The following is an 11,500-nucleotide window of genomic DNA, read 5'->3' as shown; positions in this document are numbered from 1 at the left end:
CAGCGTTTCACTCAGTTGAAATGATACAGCCGCTGAGTGGACGCCCATCAGTGCAGGGTTTATCTGCCCCAGCTGCCTCCGCCCGTGTTATGTCAGGCCTGTCCTCTTCCTGACACAGCGTAGGAATAACATGCCCCCTTCTGCAAATTCCTCAAATTCCCAATCCTACTTGTGCATTGGGAGGACACTGGGGCGGCAGTTTCCAAGCGAAACACTCTCTTCCTTTCACCGGCTCTGCTGGTTCCCATTGGCCCAACCTGTCCGGCCACAGGTCACAGGAGAGAGTGACAGCTCAGTGCAGCAGACATGTTTTGTGGGGGGGCAGGGGAGGGGGGGGGGGGGGGCTGTGGTAAACGTGACAGCTTGTGTTTTTCCCTCCACAGCAACAGTAGTGTTATATGATTACTGATAGTGACGAGTGTTTTCCTGCATGTGGGCGGTTGTTAAGTTTTATTTTCACAGACAAACAGACAGAGGAGCATTGTGGATGACTCAACAGCAAACACACACTGATCCACACCCGCACTCACTGGTAATTGTTATATGTTCCATTTGAATTTGATACGGCAGCTATTTGCAGGAATGTGAGTGTGATGGTTGTTTGTCTCCTTGTCGAGCCTGGGATATGTGAACTGTCCACAGTCCAACATGTCTGATTGATAATTGATAGAAGTTGTGTTGTATTGAGTTTTTGGCAGGAAAAATATTTATTACATTTTTTATCAGCTACATTTCCTGGCAGAAAAAAAACACATTTTTCATTTTAATAATGATTTCACCAAAGACGACAACAAAGATCGATCGATTGATTGATTGATGAGGATCTTTATTTACAATTCCAAAACAACGGTCTGTAGGTAAATGATCAATTAGATGCAATCACCAAAATAAAAAATAAAAAAGTTCAACTCAAACTGTACAGTGTCATTTGATCAGGGTTTAAATGAAAGACTTTTAAATATAACATAACTAAGTTTAACACCTGTTTCATCCTCAAGTATGAGATGATGTGGCTTGAAATTGTTTAGTATCATATCACTTTTGTGTCTTTCCTGGCTGTATATAGCCTAAAGAAGATTCCTAATGAGAAATATAACTTAACTTAACCTGACTTGCACCTGGAAAAGCAGCATGACATTAATATAAACACACTTTGGGAGCAGTTCTACCATAATGAGGTTTGTTCTCTTTGTCCGATTGTTTCATTTTAAGGCTTTAAAAAGGACCTGAGGATGTGAACAAATTCCCAATTTCACAACGAAACATTAAATAAAAGTCAGAAAAACAGATTGATGTGTTGACTCAAATCCAAAAAACACAAAGAACCATCTGTAACCTCCACGTATCTCTCTGCTCTTAACCCTGCAGAGGTTGGGTCTATTTCTTTTTCTTGGCAAACTCCTTCTTGCCTCCTCCCTCACCTCCAAAGTTGCGCACCCTGTGGATCTTGGTCAGCTGAGTCTGTATCGTCTTCATGATGTCCACGTGGTCTGGGATGTGCACGTAGCGGATGTTCCTGCCCGTGACGAACATGTCCTGCAGCTGTGTGAGTTGACCGCGCCGGTCCCGGTACAGCACCTCCTCCAGTCGCACGTTCATGTAGGCGTCCACGTTGACCAGGCGCCCCCGCGCCGTGCTCTCGTTCCTCATGTCCACGGTGGTCACCTCGCCCTGGAGGCCCTGCAGCAGGACCACCATGCTGTTCTCTGCGATGGAACGCTCACGGATTGAGTTGACGACCTCGGTTTGGCCTACGCGAGAGGGCGAGGATTCAGCTTCCTCCGGCTCCAGCTCCGGCTCCATGAGGTGAAGATGAAGAAGATGATGAAGACGATGATGTCCAGACGTCAGGGAAACCTGCAGGACAACAGGAAGTCAGCTTAGACCATGTGATTCACCTCCAGAGGAAACCAGGAATAATAATGATTATAACAACAGAAGTTTAGAGCTGATGGAAACTGTATTTAAACATTTTAAACAATTCCAACATTGTAAATATCAACACACAGATCATTTCAATAGTTACTGAGTGTTTTTTATTTTTAATCTGTGATATTATTTATATTTTTGCTGATTATTGAAGGTGTTTTGCTGAATTTCCAAATGGAGCACACACTAAAACAAAATTCCATAAAATTTAAGAAATACAAAGTTAAAAATACAATTCATCACTGGTTTGTATTATTAATATTCTTATTAAATAGAGGACACATCTGTGCTATATGTCTAAAACAAGTTCTGATGGAAGCTGTTATTAAATAATGATAATAATACAATAAAACACTGGTTTGGAGTCAGTGGGTCACATTACATTATTCATATTCTTAATAAATAGATGATCCCAGTTGATGTGGTGTTTTTGGTCGTATTGCTCTTTTAAACGGTTGTGAATATGGGCTTAATAAATAAATGTTAATTGATTGATTGATTGATTGAGGACCCATCTGTCCTACACGTCTGAGGTGTAAACAACATCTAATGGAAGCTGTTAAAAACAATATGGAACCTCCGTTTAAAGTCCTGCGGTCCAGGGGGGAATGTGTCTGTTGAGCCCCCTCCCCCCATACTTAAACTGACGGAATCAAACCTGTGAACGCCTGCCTGTGTCTCCTGGAGTTAGCTGCGCTGTTAGCTTCTCTGATAGCTTCTCTGTTAGCTGCTAGCAGCAGCTACATGGAGCCAGAGCGTCCGGAAGCTAAGCATCAAACTGTCCCGCTCTCGTGTCTCTGTGAATCGCTCACCTGCGTCACTTAACGCGCTGTTTCGTGCGTAAATTCCAGCGTCAGGAGACAAAACTGCGCAAAGTTTTGAACACGTTGTTATTTCCGCGTTAGCGTAGCCGTCACCGAGGAAGCGGCAACGTGATGACGTCTTGCCCTGCGTCCCATAATCACGCACACAAAACAACAGCGCCCTCTGCAGGCTGCTCCAGAAAACCACCAGCTACACACAACGAGTATTAGTAATTCGTTCAATTAAATGATAATAACAACAATAAAAACAACAACAACAATCATTTAAATAATTACATTTTTTATTTAAAACATTACTTAATAAATTAATCCATTCATAACCTCATAACTGTATATGATTCTGCCACATATTTAAACTTTGAGTTAACTCTGTGACACTATTGCATTTCTGTATTTTGTCGAAAAATGACAACAAACAATCATAAAAATATAAATATATGCTTTATGGGAAATAACATGATTATAATAAATAATCAAATATATTAATATGTCTAACAATAAATGTGTGTTAAACCAGAGTGTGTAGACTAACGTAACAAATACATATTACACAGATTAAACACAAGCTCGCAGTTCTCATGTGATATTGATATAATCACAAAATGCGATTGTACCCGAGATTCATCGAGTTGGCATCAGTCATTTAGGCCGTGAAGTCAAAGGTCATCAATGACACCAGTGACACCAGTGATGGAGATCAACCAGTGACGGTTCATCTCAGAGGTCGTCCATCATGGCCAGCAGGTCGTCTCCTTTGCTGCAGCCGAGGGTCTCCGGCTGTTCTGGTTCCGTGAACTGTCCGGCGATGAGAGCCAGCTCAGAGGCAGCCTGTTCGTCCTGAACCACAACAAACAGATATATCAGATCAGTCGTCACACATTGATAAAACTATTCTATATATGTTTATTAGGCTTTTAAAAAGGTATCTGCAGAAAGTAGATAACTAAGATGATTGCAGTGTTATATCACCTTCATTGCTTGAATATTGATGACTCCAAACATTGACTCCTCAGCTCCACTGATATCCCCCCTGTTAACCCAGAATAAAAACCATATACGTGGGAAATTAAAATCAACTGCATGGAGAACGAGCAAAGACGAAGACTCACGCCTCCTCCTCCTCTTCGTCGGTACTGAACAGGTTGATCCTGAAGCCAGTCTCCGCTCTTGGCTTGTTCTCCGCCTTCACGCTGCCCATCAGACGAGCCAGCAGGTTCAGCTCCTCCTTGGCCAGCAGGTTGGGAGAGTTGTTTGTCTGCAGCGCGATGTGCAGGACGGTTAGAGGAGAACAGAAAGAAAAAACACTCAACCTGAAATTGTGCTGGAGATGATACAACAATCAAAACCCAAATTAATAAAAGTCTGCACATCACTACCTGGACAGAGGGAGCCTTGGATGTGTGTGTCTCCTCCGGATGGTTCACCGTGTATCTGTGAATCCATTAAACACGTGATGTGGTTTAGTTCATACGTGTGCTGTTACACATGTTGTTAAAGGATGCACATGCTACATACATGTTCAGGCCCAGTGTGACGACTCTGTCCCCGTGCAGCTCGAAACATCCCTCTCTGACGGCGCTGGTGTAACTTCCCCCAGTGGGGAACTCGCCTCGTCGACCTTCTCGTCCCTTGGAGTCGAACGTCCTGCAGAAACAAGAGGATGATGACCCTCTGGAATATGGATATATGTCTTATGATCGCTAAGAGACTCTAAGAGACAAGAGCTTTTATGATTAAGACACGTCAAATGTGCTCTGTGAGTTGTGCTGGATGCTCCTTTTACTGCCTCATCCATGGAAACTTGAGTAAAAAGAGTTTGTGGTATATCCAACACATCAATATTCACATGCATTAGAGTTGGCATTGATTATTAGTTTTTGTCTGCCCACCTAATTAACCCTGGGACATCTATCCCATGAGGCACCGGGCCTGAGGTCGACAGGGCAAAGCGTCCGTTGGGATTCTGGGCTTTAATCTTGAGGAAAAGTGACACCTGAGGAGAAAATATGTTTTTTAAAGTGCAGATTGGGGATAAAAGAAATTGTTATATATATATATATATTTCCCTTGAATGGGCTGATTAGGTGACGACAGAGGACTCACACGAACATGCATGTCTTGAAAGAATATGAGCAGAGTTTGTCTGAGAAGCTGGAATTCTCCTTCTGATAGTGAAGAGTAAACCTGCACCGAGCAGAATGAAAACAGGTTACACAGGACGCTACGTTAAGCACAGTTGTTAATTATATCACGACTGACGGCGGAATTCCTCTAAGGTGCATAGGTTCAGGATTCTGCTATTTTTCATTCTGGCTGACTGTCACACCTGTCAGGTTGTACTTAAACTTTACACTTAGTCAGTGACACCTGCTGCTTTCCTACAATAACATCTGCTGTGAACAGAAGGGCCGTCGGCATCTGGAATCCGAACACTTTGTCAAGCTATTTGTACAGACTCTGTAAACTACAACAACACTGGAGGGGAACGAAAGACAGTGGCACCTCAATTATCTTCCTATGTGTCTCGTCCACTTGGTTCACGACCACAGGAGTGTCTTTCACCATCTCCCTGATGGTGTCTATGTGGTTGTACGATATGAGCAGCAAGTCTTTGGGCCGTGGACAGAGGAACACTTGGTATTTGAACGCCATAACCATCAGCTCGTAAAGCTGCAGGAGGGAATGAAAAAGGACAAAGACGTTACATTTTATGCACCGATGAAAATGCAGCACTGCAAGGACTTAAACAGTATAGAATCAGGAGCGTGTAGAGTTCAGAGCAGCATTCAAATCAGTATTAAGTCATAAAAGTGAGGATTTGAGTCTTGACCAGTCGAATTTTAAGCAAAACCTTAAATTCTGACACAAAACGTACACATATTGTTGAAAAATGTAATTATTGTACCTCTTAACCACACAATTTCCTGAGAATTGAAAAACTTGTGACAACTTGACTCAAAATGTGAGACTTAAGGGAAACTTGAACTTGGATTTTGCCTCAGAAAGTCCTAGAACAGCCCTGATCTGGTTTCCAGTACGTACCCTGTCCATGCTGGCGGGGTTCAACCTCATGATGGAGGCGTGTGCTAAGCGAGTCAGCACAGTTTTCAGCGTCCTGTGAGAATACAGCTGCTGAGGTTTGAGTAGCTCATCGATAAACGCTTTACTAAACAGGGTTCCCACGATGTCATTCAGAACTTCCAACAGGAGAAGGGACAGAGAAGCAAAGTGGTTATTCTGGGTCATATTTACTATTGGAGCTTTTATTTTATTGCACATTTTTAATATTGCTGTAGATGTACACAAAAAATGGAAAAAAGTTGCCTGTCAGAAAAGATCTTAAGTCTTTCATAACTTTTTAGGCTGATTATATCCTACTTAAATGGAGATACTGCTCTGTGACTTTAGACAATCTTCTTTTCTTATACTATACTGATTTAGCTAGGTTGGCTGTTTCTCTACGATTTATTGAATCTATGAATTTACTAATATATGTGAAATGCATAAGCATCATGGTAACAACACAGCTTGTATTTAACTGTGTAATTCCAGGTCCTAACAAAATGCCGCCAGTTCCTGCTGAAGTTGAAGCTTTGTTGATCTGGCCTTGTTAAAAATCCTTTCCTTAAACTTAAACTTACTTTACCCTTCACTCCTTTAACGTGCTGCAGTTTGGGGGCTACATACAACGTTAGAAAAGCTCTCTTCTTTCCTCTAAAATGCCCTTTTTTTATTTTCCTTGTCCCCTTATAGTCTTGTTTTCTTACACTAGTACCGTGTATGCATACCTCATAATTATACTGTGATATAAAGGTTGTACTGAGACTATTTCTACACTTCACGACTAAAAGTAGAAACCACAGTGGCACACCGAGCTGAATCAACAACAATATACTGATGTGCGGTGTCTATACCTCTTTTTCTGTCATTTTCTGACCACACTCCTGCAAGAGAAGAAACAAGAGGCATTTTGTGCAATGGAAATATGAGATGCACATGCTGGGTTTATGAGCTAACATCTGACTGCTACAGCTTGTCAGGGGGAGGGATGAGTGGGAGCGAAACACGTACACCTCTACCAAGCCTGTCAGGCCTCCATCTACCTCTACCTTTCTCTGAATTGTCATCAGACGTGTTGGGCGCTCGCAGGCGTTGGTCCAGTATGTAAATCATCTCCCCACCGAGATTAATGAAAACCAGGGGGAGAGTTCTCACTGACATCCTGCAAAGACAAAGACGGGATTAGCTCCGGGGTAACAAAAAAAAAGCCCGGTGCAGACGTGGGTGTCAGAAGCAGTTGAGCCTCTTGCAGATCTAAAGCACTCTCGCTATTTATCATTATCTGGTTGTTCCTGTTGTGAAATGCCACTTGTAACAAAGCTGCACATGTAAACGTCTTATCTGATCGTGGATCTGCAGATAACCTTTCGCCCTAAGAGGCAACAGGTGGTCAGGAAGAGGATCAGCAGAGGCCAGGCATGAGCTTATTGGAGGATAAGGATGGCGTCACAGCACGGCTCCACCAACCACAGAGAGGAAAGCTGCACAGTGAGTATTTAACATGTGGAAAAAGAATATAAACCCAATTAGCCTTTTTTAAAGGGCTGTCATTTTAGTTACCACGCGACAAAATGTTCATTAAAATTATGACAAATATGTGGATGCCTGATGGAATTGTCTGCAAACCTAACCCATACACCTATTTGTGATTAGTCTCTGCATGACTCTAACATGACTGCAGCTATCAGCCAGAAGAGGACGAGCGAAGTTTGGTACTGATTTTGGGAGTTGAGGCCTGACTCTTTGAAATTCATCCCAAAGGGGTGTGATGTGATTGGGATCGGAGCCTGGTCAGGATAGAACAAAGTAGTAATTAAACCAGAAAAGCCAGAAAAGGTTAAGTTTTGAAAAACAAGTGAAATGACTCCACATATCAAAAGAAAGACAGTATCCAATAAGCTTATGTATTTATTCAACTTTTGGTCATATGCAGTTGTAGTATCCCTACCCACACACGTGTCACTCCCTCTCACTCTCATTCAAAACATTAGATTAGAGAGAAGTATCATGCAAATGAAAGTCTATCTTTACAGCAGCCGACTCCGAGGGAGACAAGTGTCTGTTCGTCTCAGTCATGTTCACGGTTAAAAGGTTAAAAGACAAAAATGTAAACGCGTCTCGGAAAGACAGCTGAACAAATCATTACTGGGACAAACAGGTTGGACTTCAAACGGATTATGGAGAGCCATGAGTACTTCTGGCTTTTCTTGATGTAAGTTGAACATGACATGGATGATTATGACTCAAAAAACCCTAGAAGAATGTGCTGTATCAAATCAATTATTGTGTTATTGAAACAAAAGAAGGAAGTGTCTATTTCATTGTTTCTTATTTTATAGGCGTGTTAGTAACAAATAAATGAAACTCTGTTAAAATCCCGAAATACTCGAATGACTATGTCATCTTCCCCCACCAGAATAAACTGCTGTTCGGGCTCAGGAACAGGTTTCAACGATGACCCAGCCATCGATCCAAGACTTTATAACCTGGACTGGATGAAGTCTGTGCCTGATGAGACCCTCATATCTGCTCTCTCCATACCTGGAACCCACGAGAGCTTATCCTTACACGGAGGACCTCTTGCTAAATGTCAAGTTTGGACCTTGGACAAGCAACTCAATTTGGGAGTGCGGTATTTTGATTTGCATGTTGGACTTTGGTTGTCGAACCAAAAATATCTTTACATCCGTGATAGTCATTGGATGTTTTGGCAACATACTCATTTAGATGAAGTACTTAGGATTATTTTCAACTTCTTAAACACCCACAGCAGTGAGAGTGTACTTGTTAAAGTAACATTACATGGGCTTTACCAGGGGAGAGCAACAAAATTGATGACGGAATTGATCGACAAGAACCGAAATAAGATTTGGAATAAGTTATCGATCCCAAACATGCAACAGGTGAGGGGGAATATCGTTCTTCTCCAGAGTGACGGATTCTATCCTGGCATAGAAAACCAAGAGTCAATGTTCTTTGAAAATAAGAAGCTGATCAATGTCGAGGACAAAATAAGGAATATCAAGTCCCACCTCTGTGATCATCATGTTGTGTTGACTGACAGCGCAGCATCAGCTCTCAGCAGGCCTAAAACGTTGGCTCAAACACTTAACAAGCAGCTTGTCAACTTTGTGGTACAACATCAAAAAAGCTCCTCAAACCAAGGTTGCTTGGGAGTCCTAAGCATGAACTTCCCGAATGCTGATCTTATTAAGAAAATCATTCAACTCAAACCCTGCAATTGTGTGAAAGGTGCAAAAATAGGAGATGGTGGAAGGAAGATACAAGTGACAACTGAGCAAAACCCAGCTGAAGAAGCCCCTGCACTGGACACAACAACATCTGTGTTGGAGTTGGAACCAACAGCTGAAGAAGCTCCTGCACTGGACACAACAACACCTGTGTTGGAGTTGGAACCAACAGCTGAAGAAGCCCCTGCACTGGACACAACAACACCTGTGTTGGATTTGGAACCAACAGCTGAAGAAGTCCCTGCACTGGACACAACAACACCTGTGTTGGAGTTGGAACCAACAGCTGAAGAAGCTCCTGCACTGGACACAACAACACCTGTGTTGGATTTGGAACCAACAGCTGAAGAAGTCCCTGCACTGGACACAACAACACCTGTGTTGGAGTTGGAACCAACAGCTGAAGACGCTCCTGCACTGGACACAACAACACCTGTGTTGGATTTGGAACCAACAGCTGAAGAAGTCCCTGCACTGGACACAACAACACCTGTGTTGGAGTTGGAACCAACAGCTGAAGAAGCCCCTGCACTGGACACAACAACATCTGTGTTGGAGTTGGAACCAACAGCTGAAGAAGCCCCTGCACTGGACACAACCACACCTGTGTTGGAGTTGGAACCAACAGCTGAAGAAGCCCCTGCACTGGACACAACAACATCTGTGTTGGAGTTGGAACCAACAGCTGAAGAAGCCCCTGCACTGGACACAACAACACCTGTGTTGGATTTGGAACCAACAGCTGAAGAAGCCCCTTTACTGGACACAACAACATCTGTGTTGGAGTTAGAACCAACAGCTGAAGAAGCCCCTGCACTGGACACAACAACACCTGTATTGGAGTTGGAACCAACAGCTGAAGAAGCCCCTTTACTGGACACAACAACAGCTGTGTTGGAGTTGGAACCAACAGCTGAAGAAGCTCCTGCACTGGACACAACAACACCTGTGTTGGAGTTGGAACCAACAGGTGAAGAAGCCCCTGCACTGGACACATCAACACCTGTGTTGGAGTTGGAACCAACAGCTGAAGAACCCCCTGATCAGGATACAACACCTGTGTTGGAGTTGGAACCAACAGCTGAAGACGCTCCTGCACTGGACACAACAACACCTGTGTTGGAGCTGGAACCAACAGCTGAAGAAGCCCCTGCACTGGACACAACAAGACCTGTGTTGGAGTTGGAACCAACAGCTGAAGAAGCCCCTGTACTGGACACAACAACACCTGTGTTGGAGTTGGAACCAACAGCTGAAGAAGCCCCTGCACTGGACACAACAACACCTCTGTTGGAGTTGGAACCAACAGCTGAAGAAGCTCCTGCACTGGACAAAACAACACCTGTGTTGGAGTTGGAACCAACAGCTGAAGAAGCTCCTGTACTGGACACAACAACACCTGTGTTGGAGTTGGAACCAACAGGTGACAAAGCTCCTGCACTGGACACAACAACACCTGTGTTGGAGTTGGAACCAACAGCTGAAGAAGCCCCTGCACTGGACACAACAACACCTGTGTTGGAGTTGGAACCAACAGCTGAAGAAGCTCCTGCACTGGACGCAACAACACCTGTGTTGGAGTTGGAACCACCTGCTGAAGAAGCCCCTGCACTGGACACAACAACACCTGTGTTGGAGTTGGAACCAACAGCTGAAGACGCTCCTGCACTGGACACAACAACACCTGTGTTGGAGTTGGAACCAACAGCTGAAGAAGCTCCTGCACTGGACACAACAACACCTGTGTTGGAGTTGGAACCAACAGCTGAAGAAGCTCCTGCACTGGATACAACAACACCTGTTTTGGAGTTGGAACCAACAGCGGAAGAAGCCCCTGCACTGGACACAACAATACCTGTGTTGGAGCTGGAACCAACAGCTGAAGAAGCTCCTGCACTGGACACAACAACACCTGTGTTGGAGTTGGAACCAACAGCTGAAGAAGCTCCTGCACTGGACACAACAACACCTGTGTTGGAGCTGGAACCAACAGCTGAAGAAGCCCCTGCACTGGACACAACAACACCTGTGTTGGAGCTGGAACCAACAGCTGAAGAAGCCCCTGCACTGGACACAACAACACCTGTGTTGGAGTTGGAACCAACAGCTGAAGAAGGTCCTGCACTGGACACAACAACAACTGTGTTGGAGTTGGAACCAACAGCTGAAGAAGCTCCTGCACTGGACACAACAACACCTGTGTTGGAGCTGGAACCAACAGCTGAAGAAGCCCCTGCACTTGACACAACAACACCTGTGTTGGAGTTGGAACCAACAGCTGAAGAAGCTCCTGCACTGGACACAACAACACCTGTGTTCGAGTTGGAACCAACAGCTGAAGAAGCCCCTGCACTGGACACAACAACAGCTGTGTTGGAGTTGGAACCAACAGCTGAAGAAGCCCCTGCAATGGACACAACAACACCTGTGTTGGAT

At 44.1% G+C, this 11,500-nt stretch overlaps 2 protein-coding genes across 3 annotated transcripts; both read right to left on the bottom strand.

Moving 5' to 3' along the window:
• Window positions 1-799: 799 nt before the first annotated feature.
• On the bottom strand, window positions 800-2,864 carry lsm10 (LSM10, U7 small nuclear RNA associated). 2 transcript variants are annotated; one of them, XM_062410658.1, is made up of 2 exons: window positions 2,742-2,864; window positions 800-1,857 (listed from the first exon to the last, which is right to left on the bottom strand). In XM_062410658.1, the coding sequence occupies exon 2, from the start codon at window positions 1,801-1,803 to the stop codon at window positions 1,378-1,380; it is 426 nt and encodes a 141-aa protein (XP_062266642.1). In that variant the 5' UTR covers window positions 1,804-1,857; window positions 2,742-2,864; the 3' UTR covers window positions 800-1,377. The 2 variants fall into 2 exon arrangements, with proteins under 2 accessions (XP_062266642.1, XP_062266643.1); XM_062410659.1 differs by lacking the exon at window positions 2,742-2,864 and adding an exon at window positions 2,588-2,731.
• A 216-nt stretch (window positions 2,865-3,080) lies between these two features.
• oscp1a (organic solute carrier partner 1a) lies at window positions 3,081-7,123 on the bottom strand. The gene is made up of 11 exons (XM_062410105.1): window positions 6,863-7,123; window positions 6,668-6,697; window positions 5,796-5,950; window positions 5,256-5,423; window positions 4,857-4,937; window positions 4,643-4,746; window positions 4,269-4,397; window positions 4,130-4,184; window positions 3,863-4,008; window positions 3,723-3,783; window positions 3,081-3,590 (listed from the first exon to the last, which is right to left on the bottom strand). Exons 1-11 carry the CDS (start codon window positions 6,972-6,974, stop codon window positions 3,471-3,473), a joined length of 1,161 nt encoding a protein of 386 aa, XP_062266089.1. The 5' UTR covers window positions 6,975-7,123; the 3' UTR covers window positions 3,081-3,470.
• Window positions 7,124-11,500: the final 4,377 nt, after the last annotated feature.

The sequence above is a fragment of the Platichthys flesus genome, chromosome 17 (assembly GCF_949316205.1).
Source record: "Platichthys flesus chromosome 17, fPlaFle2.1, whole genome shotgun sequence".
NCBI lineage: Eukaryota > Metazoa > Chordata > Actinopteri > Pleuronectiformes > Pleuronectidae > Platichthys > Platichthys flesus.
Note: the sequence above shows the minus strand (reverse complement) of the source record. Positions and strands in the feature narration are given on the sequence as shown.

What these genes read in the sequence shown, in the direction of transcription:
- lsm10 (XM_062410658.1), bottom strand. Translation starts at nt 1,803, where the DNA reads ATGGAGCCGGAGCTGGAGCCGGAGGAAGCTGAATCCTCGCCCTCTCGC.
- oscp1a (XM_062410105.1), bottom strand. Translation starts at nt 6,974, where the DNA reads ATGTCAGTGAGAACTCTCCCCCTGGTTTTCATTAATCTCGGTGGGGAG. An exon ending in TGATGACAATTCAGAGAAAG is followed by an intron (nt 6,698 to 6,862) that starts GTAGAGGTAGAT and finishes CTTCTCTTGCAG; the next exon opens with GAGTGTGGTCAGAAAATGAC. An exon ending in TTCAAGACATGCATGTTCGT is followed by an intron (nt 4,747 to 4,856) that starts GTGAGTCCTCTG and finishes TTTTCTCCTCAG; the next exon opens with GTGTCACTTTTCCTCAAGAT.